This window comes from Microcaecilia unicolor, chromosome 3, assembly GCF_901765095.1.
Source record: "Microcaecilia unicolor chromosome 3, aMicUni1.1, whole genome shotgun sequence".
Lineage (NCBI taxonomy): Eukaryota > Metazoa > Chordata > Amphibia > Gymnophiona > Siphonopidae > Microcaecilia > Microcaecilia unicolor.
In genome coordinates, this window is record NC_044033.1 from 533,295,366 (window position 1) to 533,316,581 (window position 21,216).

The following is a 21,216-nucleotide window of genomic DNA, read 5'->3' on the forward strand; positions in this document are numbered from 1 at the left end:
CCCAAGCGGTATGGCGGCGCAGCACCGCAGCGGTGCCCTTGAAGGAAAGGCGCCCCCCTGCGGTGCTTACCCCGCTTACTGTGTTGGCACGGCCCTGCCACCAGGAGTCTACCCTATAGGTTTGCTGGCTCCATTTGTGAACTGCCAAGGCTGGAGTCTGCAGCGTTTGCTTCCTCCCCCACTACACACCAGGTACATTCATGGTAGCTGCTGGGGGGAAGGGTAGAAGAACATAAGAAGAACATTTAGCCCAGTATCCTGTTTCCAACAGTGGCCAATCCAGAAGCCCAATTAGCAGCAACATTCCATGTTAACAATCCCAGGCATATAAGCAGTTGATATCCTTAAGCCTACCTTAATGATTTATGGACTTTGAAACATCTTTTAAACCCAGCTACGCTAACTGCTTTTAGCATATACTCTGGTAATAGTTCCAGAGCTTAACTACATGTTGAGTGAAAAAGTATTTCCTCCTATTTGTTTTAAATGTCACAAAATTCCTAGCCACTTGCTTGGGGTTACCCCGCGCCCACTTAGAGGATCCATCCCCAGCACAGCTCAGGTCTGCCTGAATCTGCCACTTGTTCTCTACACTAGCACCCTTCTCCCACCGACTGGGTAATAACCGTTTCTGGCCAAGTCTCCCGCTCTCCAATTATCCCCAGTGATTTCTAGGCTACTGGGGCCACACTTCCAGTGGTCCCACAATTCCCAGAAAGAACTCGCAGGCCCAACACACAAACCACCAGGATTCTTTATCAGTCCACACAGGCAGCGTGAACAAAAAATTACGTTTATTCTCATAAAATAGTGAACAGTGAACTAATCTCGGCAACTTCCACCCCCAATTCTGTTCTGACAAATACCAACCTCCCATCCTTCTCTTTCCATCTCTCCTTAATTTTATCCCTCCTTACCCTTTCTCCCAAATTACATTATCCTATCCTGTCTACCCTCTTTTATCCTAGTCATATTTTATCTAGCTCAACTTATCATACACTACTAAGCCCAACTTTACATTGTTTTACTACTGTTTTATTAAAATTCTATTAACTTTGTATTTCAAATTACTATGTAAGCCGCATTGAGCCTGCATTGTGTGGGAAAGCGCAGGGTACAAATGTAATAATAATAATAATAATAAAACAGAGGGGAAAACAGCACACAATAACAAGTAACTGAAGTAGGATTAATTATAAACTATCTAAACTTTTTATCAGTGCCTGGAAAGTACAGGAAATATAGCTGCTCACCAGTTACAGAATATAACTGATCACAGGGTCTCAGCAGAGAGGTCTTTTCCCTCTGCTTTCAAACTGAGACTGACTAATTTCTTCACAGTTAGGCGGGAGAAAGAAAAAAAAAAAGACTTGTCACTTCTGGTATAGATTAAAAAAAAACAATTGAAATCTACTGGCACATATCAGCAAAGCAATGCAGTTCACAGGCACAGAAACCCACTGTTTCGCCACCGTACTAGTTAACAGTTTCATGGTATGTCCTTAACTTTGTACTTTTTGAAAAAGCAAATGATTCATGTCCAACCGTTCTGTTCACTCATGATTTTATAGACATCACTCAGTCATCTCTTCTCCAAGCTGAACAGCACTAATCTCTCTAGTTTTTCCTCATATGTCATTCCATCCCTTTAATCATTTTGGTCACTCTTCTCTGAACCTTTTCGATACACTATCGGCCTTATTTTCGAAAGTGATGGGCACCCATATTTCGACCCAAATCGGGAGATGGGCGCCCATCTCGCAAAGGCGCCCAAATCGGTATAATCGAAAGCCGATTTTGGGCGTCTTCAACTGCACTCCGTCCCGGGAACGAACAAAGTAGACGGGGGCGTGTCGGAGACGTGTTGAAGGCGGGACTGGGGCGTGTTTATCGGCCGAGGAGAGAGAGGCGCCTTCGGCTGATAATCAAAAAAAAAAGGGCAGCAGAAGCAAGAATTTGGGTCGCTTTTGCTGGACCCTTTTTTTTTCCATGACCCAAGTCCCAAAAAAGTGCCCCACCTGGCCAGATGACCACCGGAGGGAATCGGGGATGACCTCCCCTGACTCCTCCAGTGGTCACTAACCCCCTCCCACCACAAAAAAGAACTTTAAAAACTTTTTTTGACAGCCTGTATGCAAGCCTCAAATGTCATACCCAGCTCTCTGACAGCAGTATGCAGGTCCCTGAAGCAGTTGTTAGTGGGTGCACTGGACGTCAAGGCAGGCGGACCCAGGCCCATCCCCCCCTACCTGTTCCACTTGTGCTGGTTAATGTTGAGCCCTCCAAACCCCTCTCCCCCAAACCCACTGTACCCACATGTAGGTGCCCCCCTGCACCCCTTAGGGCTATGGTAATGGTGTAGACTTGTGGGCAGTGGGTTTTGGGAGGGATTTGGGGTGCTCAACACACAAGGGAAGGGTGCTATACACCTGGGAGTTATTTTAATTTTTTTTTTTTTAATTTGTAAAAGTGCCCCCTAGGGTGCCCAGTTGGTGTCCTGGCATGTGAGGGGGGCCAGTGCACTATGAATCCTGGCTCCTCCCACGACCTAATGCCTTGGATTTGTTCGTTTTTGAGCTGGGCGCCTTCGGTTTCCATTATCGCTGAAAACCGATAGTGCCCAGCTCAAAACGCCCAAATACTACTACTACTAGACATTTCTAAAGCGCTACTAGGGTTACGCAGCGCTGTACAATTTAACATAGAAGGACAGTCCCTGCTCAAAGGAGCTTACAATCTAAAGGACAAATGTACAGTCAGTCAAATAGGGGCAGTCTAGATTTCCTGAAAGGTATAAAGGTTAGGTGCCGAAAGCAACATTGAAGAGGTGGGCTTTGAGCAAGGCTTTGAAGATGGGTAGGTAGGGAGGGGGCTTGGCGTAAGGGCTCAGGAAGTTTATTCCAAGCATAGGGTGAGGCGAGGCAGAATGAGCGGAGCCTGGAGTTGGCGGTGGTGGAGAAGGGCATTTGCCCCGCACAACCCGTATTATCGAAAAAAAGATGGGCGCCCATCTTTTTTCGAAAATACAGTTTGTCCCGCCCCTTCGCATGGCCGCCCATGGAGATGGGCACCCACTTTCGATTATACCCCTCTATATGTTCTTTGACATGTGGTGACCAAAAATGCAGACTACTCGAGGTGTGGTCACATTATACAATACAATAAAACATTTTTAATCTGCGTTCTCTCCATCTAACTGGTCCAGTGCTGATTACAAAACAAGAAAGTCATTTATTAGGAATAATTTAATATCTGTCCTAAGATACAATAAAACTACAGTGAATAGAAGTACATTACTTCAAGAGTGATCATTAAAATATATCCATCACGGGGCAAAACATTTTTGAAACAAGAAAGTTTTTAATTTCTTCCAAAAAAGACAAATGTTGTCTTTCTTGTTTCATACGAAAAGGGAGAAAAATCAATTTACAGCTGCCTGATAGGGGAACAAAAAATAGTTTGCAATTCATTTCCCGTTTAAGGGTATCATGTAGCACAAAATGTTCAGTATTTTGAACAGCCAATCAATGGTGCTCAAAATCTGCCCAGTGGCCAATATTGAAACCAAATATCTCAACCAGCCCAGTGCAGCATATGCTGTTCTGCATGTAGATATCCCACCGTCAGAAGACATGTGACATACAAAAGGTTAGGAAAACTTAAAAAGTAGAATCAGTGATAAGGAAAATGGGAAATGGGACTTGATATACCGCCTTTCTGTGGTTTTTGCAACTACATTCAAAGCGGTTTACATATATTCAGGTACTTATTTGTACCAGGGGCAATGGAGGGTTAAGTGATTTGCCCAGAATCACAAGGAGCTGCAGTGGGAATTGAACTCAGTTCCCTAGGATCAAAGCCCACTGCACTAACCACTAGGCCACTCTTCCAAAATACTACTACTACTATTTATCATTTCTATAGTGCTACTAGACGTACGCAGCGCTGTACACTTGAACATGAAGAGACAGTCCCTGCTCGACAGAGCTTACAATCTAATTAGGACAGACAAATAGGACAAACGAGAGATAAGGGAATATTAAAGTGAGGATGATAAAATAAGGGTTCTGAACAAGTGAATAAGGGTTAGGAGTTAAAAGCTGCATCAAAAAGGTGGACTTTTAGCTTAGATTTGAAGACGGCCAGAGATGGAGTTTGACGTATCGGCTAAGGAAGTCTATTCCAGGCATATGGTGCAGCAAGATAAAAGGAACAGAGTCTGGAGTTAGTGGTGGAGGAGAAGGGTGCAGATAAGAGAGATTTACCCAGTGAACGGAGTTCCCAGGGAGGAATGTAGAGAGAGATGAGAGTGGAGAGGTACTGAGGAGCTGCAGAGTGAATGCACTTATAAGTCAATAAGAGGAGTTTAAACTGTATGTGGAAACGGATAGGAAGCCAGTGAAGTGACTTGAGGAGAGCGCTAATATGAGCGTAACGACCCTGGCAGAATATTAGTCGTGTAGCAGAACTTTGAACAGATTGAAGAGGAGAGAGATGGCTAAGTGGGAGACCTGTGAGAAGGAAGTTGCAATAGTCTAAGCGAGAGGTGATAAGAGTGTGGATGAGAGTTCTGATAGTGTGCTCAAAAAGGAAAGGGCGAATTTTGCTTATAGAGAAAAGTAGAGGAGTGTGGTAGCCGTGTTAGTCCACTCTTAAGGTTATCAATAGAAATCAAACAAAATAAAACATGGAAAAGAAAATAAGATGATACCTTTTTTATTGGACATAACTTAATACATTTCTTGATTAGCTTTCGAAGGTTGCCCTTCTTCCTCAGATCGGAAATAAGCAAATGTGCTAGCTGACAGTGTATATAAGTGAAAACATTCAAGCATTACTATGACAGTCTGACAGGGTGGGAGGAGGGGGTGGGTAGGAAGTATGCATGGGGACATCAAAGCATATCATTGATATTCTAACAGGGTGGGTGTGGATAGGTGAGGGGAGGGTGATCAACAGAGACATACAGCTTTATGGTTTATAATGGGCTAGGAACCCCAGATCCTTGTTAAGTCCTTTCTGTTGGGTGTTAAAATATTCAATCATTCTGACTTCAAAGGTCTTACGTTCTTGTATGGTTTTAAAGTTATCTTTGAGGATTCTCACTGTGAAATCACTGGTACAGTGTCCTGGTCCTGTAAAATGTTGACCAACAGGCGTGGGAACCCTGCTGGCACCAGTATTGTTCATATGATGTCTATGTAAATTGAATCTTGTCTTGAGCATCTGGCCTGTTTCTCCAATATAGCATCCTTCGTTACATTTTTTACACTGAATGATATATACCACATTGGAAGATGAGCAAGTGAAAGATCCCTTTATGTTGAATATCTTTCCTTTGTGGATGACTTTGGGGTCCTGTGAAATATTTTGGCATAGTTTGCAACTGGATAAATTACAGGGAAGTGTGCCCTTCTGTTCCTTTTCAGTCTGTGATGGAAGTTTACTTCTGATTAGCTTGTGTTTTAAGTTGGGTGGCTGTCGGAAGGCCAGTACTGGTGGGGATGGGAATATCTCTTTCAGTAATTCATCCTCCTGGAGTATAGGTTGTAGATCTCTTATGATTTTCCTCAGTTTTTCCAGCTCTGGATTGTATGTCACTACAAGCGGGACTCTGTCTGTGGATTTTTTCTTTTTGTACTGTAGCAGATTCTCCCTGGGTGTTTTGAGGGAGGAGGCAATATTCTTGGAGATTATTTTGGGGTTGTAGCCCTTCTGTTTGAAGGATTCAGTCAGGGTTTTAAGGTGTCTGTCTCTGTCCCCTGGGTCAGAGCAGATACGGTGGTATCTTGTGGCTTGGCTGTAAATGATGGATCTTTTTGTATGTGAAGGATGGAAGCTGGAGTTATGGAGGTAGCTGCATCTGTCTGTGGGTTTCTTGTATATGGATGTTTGTATATAGCCATCACTGATTGAGACCGTGGTGTCCAAAAAATTGACTTTTTCTGGGGAGTAGTCAATTTTGAATCTGATTGTAGGATGGTATGTATTGAATGCAGAATAAAATTGTTTCAGAGTTTCTTCACCCTCCGTCCAAATCATAAAAATGTCATCGATGTACCGATAGTATTTTAGAGGTTTGGTCTGGTGTGTATTCAGAAATGTCTCTTCCAGCTCAGCCATAAAAAGGTTACTCAAAGGTAACTTTAAAACCATACAAGAACGTAAGACCTTTGAAGTCAGAATGATTGAATATTTTAACACCCAACAGAAAGGACTTAACAAGGATCTGGGGTTCCTAGCCCATTATAAACCATAAAGCTGTATGTCTCTGTTGATCACCCTCCCCTCACCTATCCACACCCACCCTGTTAGAATATCAATGATATGCTTTGATGTCCCCATGCATACTTCCTACCCACCCTCCTCCTCCCACCCTGTCAGACTGTCATAGTAATGTACATAAGTAAATAAGTAATGCCATACTGGGAAAAGACCAAGGGTCCATCGAGCCCAGCATCCTGTCCACGACAGCGGCCAATCCAGGCCAAGGGCACCTGGCAAGCTTCCCAAACATACAAACATTCTATACATGTTATTCCTGGAATTTTGGATTTTTCCAAGTCCGTTTAGTAGCGGTTTATGGACTTGTCCTTTAGGAAACCGTCCAACCCCTTTTTAAACTCTGCTAAGCTAACCGCCTTCACCACTTTCTCCGGCAACGAATTCCAGAGTTTAATTACACGTTGGGTGAAGAAAAATTTTCTCCGATTTGTTTTAAATTTACTACACTGTAGTTTCATCGCATGCCCCCTAGTCCTAGTATTTTTGGAAAGCGTGAACAGAAGCTTCACATCCACCTGTTCCACTCCACTCATTATTTTATATACCTCTATCATGTCTCCCCTCAGCCGTCTCTTCTCCAAGCTGTATAGCCCTAGCCTCCTTAGTCTTTCTTCATAGGGAAGTCGTCCCATCCCCGCTATCATTTTAGTCGCCCTTCGCTGCACCTTTTCCAATTCTACTATATCTTTCTTGAGATGCGGCGACCAGAATTGAACACAATACTCAAGGTGCGGTCGCACCATGGAGCGATACAACGGCATTATAACATCCTCACACCTGTTTTCCATACCTTTCCTAATAATACCCAACATTCTATTCGCTTTCTTAGCCGCAGCAGCACACTGAGCAGAAGGTTTCAGTGTGTTATCGACGACGACACCCAGATCCCTTTCTTGGTCCGTAACTCCTAACGTGGAACCTTGCATGACGTAGCTATAATTCGGGTTCTTTTTTCCCACATGCATCACCTTGCACTTGCTCACATTAAACATCATCTGCCATTTAGCCGCCCAGTCTCCCAGTCTCGTAAGGTCCTCTTGTAATTTTTCACAATCCTGTCGTGATTTAACGACTTTGAATAACTTTGTGTCATCAGCAAATTTAATTACCTTGCTAGTTACTCCCATCTCTAAATCATTTATAAATATATTAAAAAGCAGCGGTCCTAGCACGGACCCCTGAGGAACCCCACTAACTACCCTTCTCCATTGTGAATACTGCCCATTTAACCCCACTCTCTGTTTCCTATCCTTCAACCAGTTTTTAATCCACAATAGGACATTTCCTCCTATCCCATGACCCTCCAATTTCCTCTGTAGCCTTTCATGAGGTACCTTGTCAAACGCCTTTTGAAAATCCAGATACACAATATCAACCGACTCCCCTTTGTCCACATGTTTGTTCACTCCTTCAAAGAATTGAAGTAAATTGGTCAGGCAAGATTTCCCCACACAAAAGCCATGCTGACTTGGTCTCAGTAATCCATGTCCTTGGATGTGCTCTGTAATTTTGTTTTTAATAATAGCCTCTACCATTTTCCCAGGCACCGACGTCAGACTCACCGGTCTATAATTTCCCGGATCTCCCCTGGAGCCTCTTTTAAAAATGGGCGTTACATTGGCCACCCTCCAATCTTCCGGTACCACGCTCGATTTTAAGGATAAGTTGCATATCACTAGCAGTAGCTCCGCAAGCTCGTTTTTCAGTTCTATCAGTACTCTAGGATGAATACCATCCGGTCCAGGAGATTTGCTACTCTTCAGTTTGCTGAACTGCCCCATTACGTCCTCCAGGTTTACCGTGAAGTCAGTAAGTTTCTCCGACTCGTCCGCTTGAAATACCATTTCCGACACCGGTAACCCACCCAAATCTTCCTCGGTGAAGACCGAAGCAAAGAATTCATTCAGTCTCTCTGCTACGTCTTTGTCTTCCTTGATCGCCCCTTTTACCCCTCGGTCATCCAGCGGCCCAACCGATTCTTTTGCCGGCTTCCTGCTTTTAATATACCGAAAATTTTTTTTACTATGTTTTTTTGCCTCTAATGCTATCTTTTTTTCATACTCCCTCTTGACCTTCTTAATCTGCGCCTTGCATTTGCTTTGACACTCCTTATGCTGTTTCTTGTTATTTTCAGACGGTTCCTTCTTCCATTTTCTGAAGGCGTTTCTTTTAGCCCTAATAGCTTCCTTCACCTCACTTTTCAACCAGGCCGGGTGTCTTTTGGACTTCCGTCTTTCTTTTCTAATTTGCGGAATATGTATGGCCTGGGCCTCCAGGATGGTATTTTTGAACAGCGTCCAAGCCTGTTGTACAGTTTTTACTCTCTCAGTTGCCCCCCTAAGTTTTTTTTTTACCGTTCTTCTCATTTTATCATAGTCTCCTTTTTTAAAGTTAAACGCTAACGTATTTGACTTTCTGTGTACAGTTACTTCAAGGTCGATGTCAAAACTGATCATATTATGGTCACTGTTATCAAGCGGCCCCAGTACCATAACGTCCCTCACCAGATCATGCGCTCCACTAAGGACCAAGTCTAGAATTTTTCCTTCTCTCGTCGGCTCCTGCACCAGTTGCTCCATAAAGCTGTCCTTGATTTCATCAAGGAATTGTATCTCTGTAGCATGTCCCGATGTTACATTTACCCAGTCTATATTTGGATAATTGAAGTCACCCATTATTATCACATTGCCCATTTTGTTCGCGTCTCTGATTTCTTTTATCATTTCTGTGTCTACCTGCTCATCCTGGTGAGGCGGACGGTAGTACACTCCTATCACCATTTTTTTCCCTTTTATACATGGAATTTCAACCCACAGTGATTCAAAGGTGTGATTTGTGTCCTGCTGAATTTGTAATCTATCTGAGTCAAGGCTCTCGTTAATATACAATGCTACCCCTCCACCAGTCCGGTCCACCCTATCATTACGATATACTTTGTACCCCGGTATGACAGTGTCCCACTGGTTATCCTCCTTCCACCAGGTCTCAGTAATGCCTATTATATCCAATTTTTCATTTAGTGCAATATATTCCAACTCTCCCATCTTATTTCTTAGACTCCTAGCATTTGCATATAGACATTTCAGAGTATGTTTGTTGTTCTTATTTGCATGATGCTTAGTACCTGACACTATTGATTTGACATCTTTTGTCTGATCTTTAGTTGTATTTAAGGACACCTGGCCTACCACGGTCTGTTGTGTAACCTCACTATCCAGAAACCCTATCTTCCCTGTTTGTGAGGTATCTTTGCAAGATACCTTTTCCCGAACCATGCGCTTTTGAGCGACTGTCGGCCTTCCCCCCATTTCTAGTTTAAAAGCTGCTCTTATATACACTGTCAGCTAGCACATTTGCTTATTTCCGATCTGAGGAAGAAGGGCAACCTTGCTTATAGAGAAAGAAACGACAGGTTTTCGCAGTCTGCTGGATATGTGCAGAGAAGGAGAGGGATTAGTCGAAGATGACCCCAAGGTTACGAGCTGATGAGACAGGAAGGATGAGAGTGTTATCCACAGATGTGGAGAATGGGGGAAGAGGAGAGGATGGTTCAGGGGGAAAGATAAGAAGCTCAGTCTTGGTCATGTTTAGTTTCAGATGGCGCTGAGACATCCAGGCAGCAATGTCAGACAGGCAGGCTGATACTTTGGCCTGGATTTCGGCTGAGATTTCTGGTGTGGAGAGGTAGATCTGGGAGTCATCAGCGTAAAGATGATACTGAAAACCGTGGGATGAGATCAGAGTACCAAGGGAAGAAGTACAGATGGAGAAAAGAAGTGGTCCCAGGACAGATCCCTAATCAACCAGGGAAGGAGTCTGGACTGGTCTGATAGGACTAAAGGAAAGAAAGTTATCAAGTAAGACATAACTTTTCCTTCCTTAGCATCCTATCAGATCAGTCCAGACAAATGGGATGCAGCAGTGTCCTCAACATAGAGCCGAACTAAAAGAATGAAACAGAAAAAAAAAAGAGATTTTGCAAATAAACAGATCATTAATCTCCCCAGATGAAAAAACAAAATAACCGACAGGAAGAAACTTGAATAGGCTTAGAGATCCTAAGCTGCGGAACCCAGTAGAAAGAACCAAGACCAATCAGGACAACTGTGGAAAGACAAAGGGTATGGAAAAAGAGAAGACGCAAGTCCCATGATAACAATAGAAAATAACATTGATAAATCATGGAAGAGATGTTTAAAGCAAGAAACAAATCCAAATGGTGATTTTTCTTGAATGGGTCTTTGAAGGCAACAGCCTAAGACCAAAGCACATCTATGAAGGGAATATTGTAGCTACAATAGAAATCTTGGAAGAGTTGAATATCCAAAAAAGGAACATAAGAAGAAAGCTGTTAGGATCAGAAAAACTACAGTGCTTCTCTGTCTATATCTGTGACAAACAGACAACTCCAGCAGCATATTGAAGTATCATCCTTTCCCGAGTAAGGAAGGGAATAAAATTACAGAACATGTAGACAAACATGGTTTAATGGGACAGAGTCAGCATTGGTTCAGCCGAGGAAGTCTTGCCTCACCAATTTCCTTCATTTCTTTGAAGGCATGAACAAACATGTGGATAAAGGTGAGCAGGTTGATGTAGTATATCTAGATTTTCAAAAAGCTTTTGATAAAGTTCCTCATGAGAAGCTCCTGAGAAAATTAAAGAGTCCTGGGATAGAGGCGAGGTTCTGGTGTGGATTAGGAATTGGTTATTGGACAGAAAACAGAGGGTAGGGTTAAATGGTCATTTCTCTCAGTGAAGGAGGGTGAACAGTGGAGTGCCGCATGGATCTGTACAGGGCCAGTGCTATTTAACATATTTATAAACTAGTAAAAAAGGCCCGTTTCTGCCTGAAATGAAATGGGCACTAGCGGGCACGGGACTCCCTTCCCCTTACGCTACTATCCCTGATGGTGTAGAGGTACCTGTTCGCTCGGGGCAGGAAAGAAAGAGTCCCCTGTCTCCTGCCCGTAGCGCTGCTGATAGCTGCCCTGCTGCATCCTGTGCGAGTCCGGCTCTTGGCGTTTCAAAATGGCTGCCGAGAGTTGAAGTCTCGCGAGGCTGCTTCAACTCTCGGCGGCCATTTTGAAACGCCGAGAGCCGGACTCACACAGGATGCAGCAGGGCAGCTAGCAGCAGCACTCCGGGCAGGAAAACGGGGTCTCTTTCTTTCCTGCCCCGAGCGAACAGGTACCTCTACACCACCAGGGATAGTAGCGTAAGGGGAGGGGCGGTAGCGTGAACGGGGCGATGGCGTGAAAGGGGCGGGGTGGGCACGTCCTCGGCGGCTTGCTTTTGTTAGGCTGTGTGCAGCGATTCGTTGGAAGGGGAGGAGTAGGGAAACACGCTTCAGAACGTTGAGTGTGTGTTTTATTATAGTAGATAATATGGAAAATCGGAACAACGAGTGAGGTAATTAAATTTGCAGATGATACAAAACTATTCAAGGTTGCTAAAGCACGTGCGGACTGTGAAATATTGCAGGAAGACCTTAGGAAATTGGAAGACTGGGCGTCCAAATGGCAGATGAAATTTAATGTGGACAGATGCAAGGTGATGCACATTGGAAAGAATAATCGGAATCATAGGTACCTGATGCTCGGGTCCACCTTGGGGGTCAACTCTCAAGAAAAAGATCTAGGTGTCGTTGTAAACAATATGGTGAAATCTTCTGCCCAGTGTGCAGCGGCAGCCAAAAAAGCAAACAGGATGCTAGGAATTATTAGGAAAGGGATGGTGAATAAGACCGAAAATACTATAATACCTTTGTATAGCTCCATGGTGTGTCTGCAACTTGTGATCAGTTCTGGTCACTGTATCTCAAAAAAGATATAGCGGAATTAGAAAAGGTTCAAAGAAGAGCGACCAAAATGATAGAGGGGATGCAACTCCTCTCATATGAGGAAAGGCTAAAGAGGATAGGGCTTTTCAGCTTGGAAAAGAGACAGATAAGGGGAGATATGATTGAGTTTTACGAAATTGAGTGGTGTAGAATGAGTAGAAGTAAATCGATTTTTTTACTCTTTCCAAAAGTACAAATACTAGGGGACACTCAAGGAAGTTACATGGAAATACTTTTAAAACAAATAAGAGGAAATATTTTTTCACTCAACAAATAGTTGAGCTCTGGAACTCTTTGCCGGAGGATGTGGTAACAGCAATTAGCTGGGTTTAAAAAGGGTTTGGACAAGTTACATAAGTATTGCCACACTGGGAAAGACCAAAGGTCCATCAAGCCCAGCATCCTGTTTCCAACAGTAGCCAATCCAGGTCACAAATACCTCGCAAGATCCTAAAAAAAAGTACAAAACATTTTATGCTGCTTATTTTCCAGAAATATTTTCCACAAGTCCAATTTAATAATGGTCTATGGACTTTTCCTTTAGGAAGCCGTTCAAACATTTTATAAACTTTACGAAGCTAACCGGCTTTACTACATTTTCTGGCAACGAATTCTAGAGTTGAATTACACGTTGAGTGAAGAAAAAGTTTCTCCGATTCGTTTTAAATTTACTACATTGTAGCTTCATCGCATGCCCCCTAGTCTTAGTATTTTTGGAAAGCGTAAACAGACACTTCACATGTACCCGTTCAACTCCACTATTTTATAGACCTCTATCATATCTCCCCTCAGCCGCCTTTTCTCCAAGCTGAAGAGCCCTAGCCGCTTTAGTCTTTCCTCATAGGGAAGTCGTCCCATCCCCTTTATAATTTTCGTCGCCCTTCTCTTTACCTTTTCTAATTCCACTATATCTTTTTTGAGATGTGGTGACCAGAATTGAACACAGTATTCGAGGTGCGGCCGCACCATGGAGCGATACAAAGGCATTACAACGTCCTCATTTTTGTTTTCCTGGAGGAAAAGTCTGGAACTCTTTGCCGGAGGATGTGGTAACAGCACAAGTTCCTAGAGGATAAGTCCATAGTCTGCTATTGAGATAGACATGGGGAAACAACTGCTTGCCCTGGGATTTGTAGCATGGAATGTTGCCACGATTTGGGTTTCTGCCAGGTACTTGTGACTTGGCTTGGCCACTACTGGAAACAGAATACTAGGCTAGATGGACCATTGGTCTGACCCAGTCTGGCTACTCTTATGTTCTTATGGGTTCACAGCTGAAGGGCTAGGAAGGGGACCATAGAAAACAAACACAAATAGGAATGGAGTGGTTTAAGCCCCTGAACGATTTTCAGAGGTCAGTGTTTGTGAGGAAATTGCTAAAGGTGGACAAAGTTATACAGGCTGGATGGCATACATCCGAGGGTACTAGGGGAACTTAGGGACGCTCTAGTAGTTCTTCTAGCTGACCTTTTCAATGCTTCTCTAGAGCCGGGAGTGGACCCAGAGGACTGGAGAAGAGGAGGTTCTTCTCCACAAAAGGGGAAGTAAGGAAGAAGTTGGGAATGACAGGCCAATAAGTCTGACTTCTATGGTAAGTAAATTAATTAATTGAAACACTTTTAAAAACAGAGAATAGTAAAGTTTTTGGAATCCAATGGCTTACAAGACCCAAAGCAACATGGTTTCACTACAGTCAGGTCTTGTCGGACAAATCTGATCAATTTCTTTGACTGGGTGACTAGAAAGTTGGATTGTGGAAGTGGTGGAGATGAAAACAGTATCTGAATTCAAGAGAGCTTGGGACAAGTACAGAGGATCTCTAAGTGAATGACAGTGAGAGTAGATGGCATGGATGGGCCAACTGGATAGGCCGTACAGTCTTTATCTGCCTACATCTTTCTCTGTTTTCTATGTTTCCAGAGATCAGGGGGAGTGTAGGGGCTATTATTAAACAGTCAGTGCTCCCAGAGAAAGGTGTTAACTTTTCATGAACAACACAACTTGAGTTTAATGCAAACCGTTATTCATTTTACATAATATTTATTTCTATACTGCACAATCCAAAAATTCTCAGTGGTTAACAAAATATATATACATAAAAATCATAAAATAAACATTTTTTTTTTACAGACACAGAACTTCAAACAAACTAAGCCATGTATGGATCAAAGATTGTTAACAGACCCAGGACTTCAGTCCAATTACTCCAGTTTAATTATTTCTGCCAGCTTTATCTTGAAGCTCAGCCACTCCATACACGTATAAAAAGTTAAGTTTTTAGCTCTCGTTTGAACTGTTTTGCTTCCTGAATTTTTTAAAGCCTTAATGGTAAGCTATTCCATACAGTAGGGCCTGCTACATAAAAAAAAAAAGAAGGTCGCTCTGTACTCATTCAATTTTATAACTCGATGTGACGGCACATCTAAACACAACTGTTTTCCAGATATCAAAAGCCTCAAGAGTTGGTATATATGCAATTTTGCTGCCAGCACTAAATCCCTCTTGTCTGTCCCCTTCTCCTCTACTGCTAATTCCAGACTGCGTTCCTTTTATCTCGCTGCACCTCATGCCTGGAATAGACTTCCCGAGACTGTACGTCTAGCCCCGTCTTTGGTCGTTTTCAAATCCAGGCTAAAAGCCCACCTCTTTAACGTTGCTTTTGACTCCTAACCACTACTCACTTGTCCTGTACCCTTTTTTCCCTTACCTCTTAGTTGTTCTGTCTGTTTGTCTTCCTATTTAGATTGAGAGCTCTTTGAGCAGGGACTGTCTTTTCATGTATGGTGTACAGCGCTGCGTATGCCTTGTAGCGCTATAGAAGTGATAAGTAGTAGTAGTAGCACTTCTGATACCTGATTCCCTGAGTTTTGCACTTACCTCTGAGATGCCACTAAAATGCTAATACACAACACAGATTGTGATCTTGGAAAACTTACCATTGGGAATTTCACAATCTAATGCAACAGCCGTCTCATATGTCCAGCAGCGTGCAACATTACGGATCGTGTATCCACCCCCACCAAGCATCAGCAGGGGCAAATTAAAGGTCTTTACAACCTCCACACATTTAGCATGACCTGTGAAAACAAAGCCAGAAAAATGTCAGTGCAAAACTCCAAAACAAGCATCACAAAAGTAAAAAAAAATCCATTTCCTGTCCGTTCCTGCACACCAGTTCCCAGCCTTTTATCCATTGTCAGCCAAGAGCATACAACCTCCTAGGTTGCAATATTTAATATATTCCCTTCTGCTTTTTATTGTGAATAATGTGAACGTAATGTCCTTTCTAGTCAGGACCAGAATGTGCGGGACTGACTGCCTTTCCCCCCTCCATGCATGAGGTTATCCCTGCTGGAAGGAATTAATTCATCATCTCTTAGAAACACTATTACAAATCAAGGTCAGGTATACACATAAAGTAGCACATATGAGTTTATCTTGTTGGGCAGACTGGATGGACCGTACAGGTCTTGCTCTGTCATCATCTACTATGTTATAATTTTTACCTTATATGTATAACATATTTTCAAACAATATGTCTGCTTTTAACAATCTTTAGCTTAAAGTTAAGCTGTGTATTTCTACTTATATTTGTTTGTTAATTTAAATACAATACGTTTTTATATTATGTTATATATGTATGACACATTTATGTTTTTTAGAACACTATTCGTGACCCTTGAAGCAGGCGTTTTGTGGTGCCGAAACACGGACCGTGACGAGTCTTTCAAGCACTGTCTCCCTAGTTGACTTTGTCTGTTGGTCAGCCTCAACACTTGTGTTATCCCGCTGTTTCTTCTGCAGCTGAAACCAGGTGTGGGAAAATATACTGGATGAAGGATGGAGAAGTTACATGAGCGAGAGAGACTGGGTAAGGGCTGAGGGACAGGATGATGCACTGTCATATTTTGTCACTATTTGACGAAACACGTGGCAAAATGCGATGGTGCATGTTTTGGCCCTTCAAATATTACAAACATATAAAATGTAGCCCCTGGATAGGGGAAGGTTGGACAAGCCTGATTTAAATCAAGGTGTCTCACCACTGAAAAGAATGGATACAGCATCCCGCGGGATGTGGTGCAGATGAAAACGGAAACAGAATTCAAACATGCGTGGGATAAACATAAAGGAATCCTGTGCAGAAGGAAGGGATCCTCAGGAGCTTAGCCTAGAATGGGTGGCAGAGCTGGTGGTTGGGAGGCGGGGCTAGTGCTGGGCAGACTTATAGGGTCTGTGCCGGGGCTGGTGGTTGGGCGGCGGGGATAGTGCTGGGCAGACTTATACGGTCTGTGCCAGAGCCGGTGGTGGGAGGCGGGGCTGGTGGTTGGGAGGCGAGGATAGTGCTGGGCAGACTTATACGGTCTGTGCCAGAGCCGGTGGTGGGAGGCGGGGCTGGTGGTTGGGAGGCAGGGATACTGCTGGGCAGACTTATACGGTCTGTGCCCTGAAGAGGACAGTACAAATAAAAAAGTAGCACATGTGAATTTATCTTCTTGGGCAGACTGGATGAACCGTGCAGGTCTTTTTCCGTCATCTACTATGTTTTACTATGTTTATCCCCATCCCTACACAGACCAGTCCAGGAACCAGCCCTTGTGCAGGAAGAACTGGAGAAAAAGTCCAGCTCAGGAGCTAGAGGGGATGGGTCTTGTGTGGGAGCAGTGTTTTTTTTTTTCACCATGACCATCTCAGGGGAAAGAATAATGGGGAAACAGTCAGTCCTCAAACAGCACATTCCCATAACTAGTGGAGTTATGTCCTCAGCAGAGTGTGAAGAAAAAGCAGCCTCACTTCATACTGATGGGCTTATCAACTAATGGGGACAGGCCTCTTCAATGTGGTCCTTCCTCTGTACCTTTCACGGTAAGATTGAAACATCCTAATCGGTCCCCTGATAAGGAATCCGCCCCGCACTGCAACACCACAGCACTGGGCTGGTACATCTCCATCACTTTGGAAATAATCTAGGAGGAAAGAAAACACAAAGAGAGTTAACCTGCCGTAGTTCCAGCAGGCAGAGCACAGTCACACGTACAACCCACTCACCGGCTTAAAGATCTGTCCATAGGATTCATCATCTATCCCGTCTCGCATGGGGAAGTTAACAGCGTAGTATTTACCTTTTCCTGCGCCAATATCCTGCAAGTAAAACCAGAGTCACATCTATTGTAAATCAAAGTATACTACAACCCAAACACCTGCTTCCATACCCTTTTAGGATACACCAAGAAAACATTAGGTTAAATGAATATCAAATCCTTCCTAAAACTGTACTTGCGTCTTCATACAGTGCAGGAAAGAAAAGTTATTTAAGTTATCCAGCAGATTGCCAAGACCTGTCGTTTCTTTCTTTACAACATCCGTAAAATCTGCCCCTTTCTTTCCGAGCACTCTACCAAAACCCTCATCCACACCCTTGTCACCTCTCGTTTAGACTACTGCAATCTGCTTCTTGCTGGCCTCCCACTTAGTCACCTCTCCCCCCTCCAGTCGGTTCAAAACTCTGCTGCCCGTCTCATCTTCCGCCAGGGTCGCTTTACTCATACTACCCCTCTCCTCAAGACCCTTCACTGGCTCCCTATCCGTTTTCGCATCCTGTTCAAACTTCTTCTACTAACCTATAAATGTACTCACTCTGCTGCTCCCCAGTATCTCTCCACACTCGTCCTTACCTACACCCCTTCCCGTGCACTCCGCTCCATGGATAAATCCTTCTTATCTGTTCCCTTCTCCACTACTGCCAACTCCAGACTTTGCGCCTTCTGTCTCGCTGCACCCTACGCCTGGAATAAACTTCCTGAGCCCCATCCATGGCCACCTTTAAATCTAGACTGAAAGCCCACCTCTTTAACATTGCTTTTGACTCGTAACCACTTGCAACCACTCGCCTCCACCTACCCTCCTCTCCTCCTTCCTGTGTACATTAATTGATTTGATTTGCTTACTTTATTTTTGGTCTATTGAGCAGGGACTGTCTTTCTTCTATGTTTGTGCAGCACTGCGTACGCCTTGTAGCGCTATAGAAATGCTAAATAGTAGTAGTAGTAGTAATTTAAGGTGAGCTGGTTGATGTATTGTATCTACATTTTCAGAAAGCTTTTGAGAAAGTTCCGAATAAAAGATTCCTGAGAAAATTAAAGAGTTTTGGGATAGGAGGCAAAGCCCTTCTTTGGATTAGCAATTGGTTACTGGACAGAAAACTGAGGGTAGGGTTAAATGGCCATTTCTCTGAATCGAGGAAGGTGAATAGTGGAGTGCCACAGGGATCTGTATTAGGACCGGTGCTATTCAACATATTTATCAATAATCTGGAAATCAGAACAACAAGTGACGTGATTAAATTTGCAGGTGACACAAAACTATTCAAGGTTCTTAAACCAATGCAGAACACCTTAGGAAATTGGAAGACTGGGCATCCAAATGGCAGATGAAATTTAATGTGGACAAATGCAAAGTGATTCACATTGGGAAGAATAATTTGAAATCATAAGTTACCTGGTGCAAGGGCCCACCCTTAAGGGTCAGCACCTAAGAAAAAGATCTAGGTGTCGTTGTAAACAATACGCTGAAATATTTTGCCCACTGTGTAGCTGCGGCCAAAAAAAGCAAACAGGATGCTAGGAATTATTAGGAAAAGGATGTTGTTAAATAAGACTGAAAATACTATAATGCCTCTGTATCGCTTTATGGTATGGACCTCACCTTGAGTACTGAATTCAATTCTGGTTGCCATATCTCAAAAAAAGATATAGCGAAATTAGAAAAGATTCAAAGAAGAGCGACAAAAGTGATAAAGGGACGGAAGTCTTCTCATAGACGAAAGGCTAAAGAGGTTAGGGCTCTTCAGCTTGGAAAGAGACAGCTGAGGGTAGATATGACAAGGGTAGTTAGTGGGGTTCCTCAGGGGTCTGTGCTAGGACCGCTGCTTTTTAATATATTTATAAATGATTTAGAGATGGGAGTAACTAGCGAGGTAATTAAATTTGCTGATGACACAAAGTTATTCAAAGTCGTTAAATCGCGACAGGATTGTGAAAAATAACAGAAGGACTTTACGAGACTGGGCGGCTAAATGGCAGATGACGTTTAATGTGAGCAAGTGCAAGGTGATGCAAGGTGGGAAAAAAGAACCCAAATTATAGCTACGTCATGCAAGGTTCCACGTTAGGAGTTATGGACCAAGAAAGGGATCTGGGTGTAATCGTCGATAACACACTGAAACCCTCTGCTCAGTGTGCTGCTGCGGCTAAGAAAGCGAATAGAATGTTGGGTATTATTAGGAAAGGTATGGAAAACAGGTGTGAGGATGTTATAATGCCATTATATCGCTCCATGGTGTGACCGCACCTTGAGTATTGTGTTCAATTCTGGTCGCTGCATCTCAAGAAAGATATAGTAGAATTGGAAAAGGTGCAGCGAAGGGCAACTAAAATGATAACGGGGATGGGACGACTTCCCTATGAAGAAAGACTAAGTAGGCTAGGGCTTTTCAGCTTGGAGAAGAGACGGCTGAGGGGAGACATGATAGAGGTCTATAAAATAATGAGTGGAGTGGAACAGGTGGATGTGAAGCGTCTGTTCACGCTTTCCAAAAATACTAGGAGTAGGGGGCATGCGATGAAACTACAGTGTAGTAAATTTAAAATAAATCGGAGAAAATGTTTCTTCACCCAACGCGTAATTAAACTCTGGAATTCGTTGCCGGAGAACGTGGTGAAGGCGGTTAGCTTGGCAAAGTTTAAAAAGGGGTTAGACGGTTTCCTAAAGGACAAGCCCATAAACCGCTACTAAATGGACTTGGGAAAGATCCACAATTCCGGGAATAACATGTATAGAATGTTTGTACGTTTGGGAAGCTTGCCAGGTGCCCTTGGCCTGGATTGGCCGCTGTCGTGGACAGGATGCTGGGCTTGATGGACACCTTGGTCTTTTCCCAGTGTGGCATTACTTATGTCTACAAAATCCTAAGTGGTGTAGAACGAGAAGAAGTGAATCGATTTTTTACTCTTTCAAAAAGTACAAAGACTAGGGAAAACTCAATGAAGTTAAGTGGAAATACTTTAAAAACAAATAGGAGGAAATATTTTTTTTACTCAATTAATAGTTAAGCTCTGGAACACTTTGCTGGAGGATGTAGTAACAGTGGTTAGTTAGCGTGTTTGGGTTTAAAAAAGGTTTGGACAAGTTCTGGAGGAAAAGTCTATAGTCTGCAATTGAGACAGATATGGGGAAACCACTGCTTGCCCTGGGACTGGTAGCATGGAATGTTGCTATTTGGGTTTCTTGCCAGGTACTTGGGACCTGGGTTAGCCACTGTTAGAAGCAGGATACTGGGCTAGATGGACCACTGGTCTGACCCAGTATGGCTATTCTTATGTTCTAACATGGTGCTGATTGTGGGATGAAATCGGGGGTGGGGGGGGGTGGGGGGGTGGGGGGGGGGAAACAAGGCTGAAACATGGGCCCTGGAATTTGGAACATGGTTCATCAAACCCACACCTTGCAGACAGATCAGAGGAACTCAAACACAGGCCTCATGGATATGGGTGGGGCCCAGAAAGGAAGTTCTACTAATGTGGGGATTGAACTAATGCCTGAGAAGCATGGACCAAAGTGCCAAAGAAGGACACTACTGACAGGCCACTTGGACAAGCAATATTTTGATGTGGCCACCCAACCCACTAATTTTTGCCTGATCTCCTCAAAAGTTGCATAGGTAGAGGAGAAAGGTGGAAGTCATTGTGGAGGCAGCACCGAAGTTAACTATTAGCACTGATATTCAGTGCTATCCAGTTAAGGTCATCTGTTCAAGTAGGCCCACACAAATAGCTATCCTAGGTAAGCTGGCTGAAAATCCACTTAAAAACTTCATACCTCACTGGTTATCCTGTTGAATTGTGGCTCAAGGGTTTCATGATCAAGTGGGGTAAGGTAGTAAACCTTTATACAAATGAATAAGAATTAATTTCGAAGTATTTGAGCTAGGAAGATTCAACACACACTCGCTTGACTCTCATTCAAGCAAAAAATCTGGCATCAGAGAAAGGCCACATGGCCCATCCAGTCTGCTCGTCCTCACTTCCCAC

At 43.4% G+C, this 21,216-nt stretch overlaps 1 protein-coding gene across 1 annotated transcript in view; it reads right to left on the reverse strand.

The window, feature by feature from the left end:
* The window catches only part of HDAC2 (histone deacetylase 2), a 157,452-nt gene that overhangs the window by 51,117 nt on the left and 85,119 nt on the right, over positions 1-21,216 (reverse strand). Inside the window, exons 7-9 of the mRNA XM_030199223.1 lie at positions 17,177-17,269; positions 16,986-17,094; positions 15,064-15,204 (exon numbers count right to left, since the gene is read on the reverse strand). Coding sequence (XP_030055083.1) covers positions 15,064-15,204; positions 16,986-17,094; positions 17,177-17,269 — 343 coding nt within the window. The remainder of the gene's footprint in view (positions 1-15,063; positions 15,205-16,985; positions 17,095-17,176; positions 17,270-21,216) is intronic.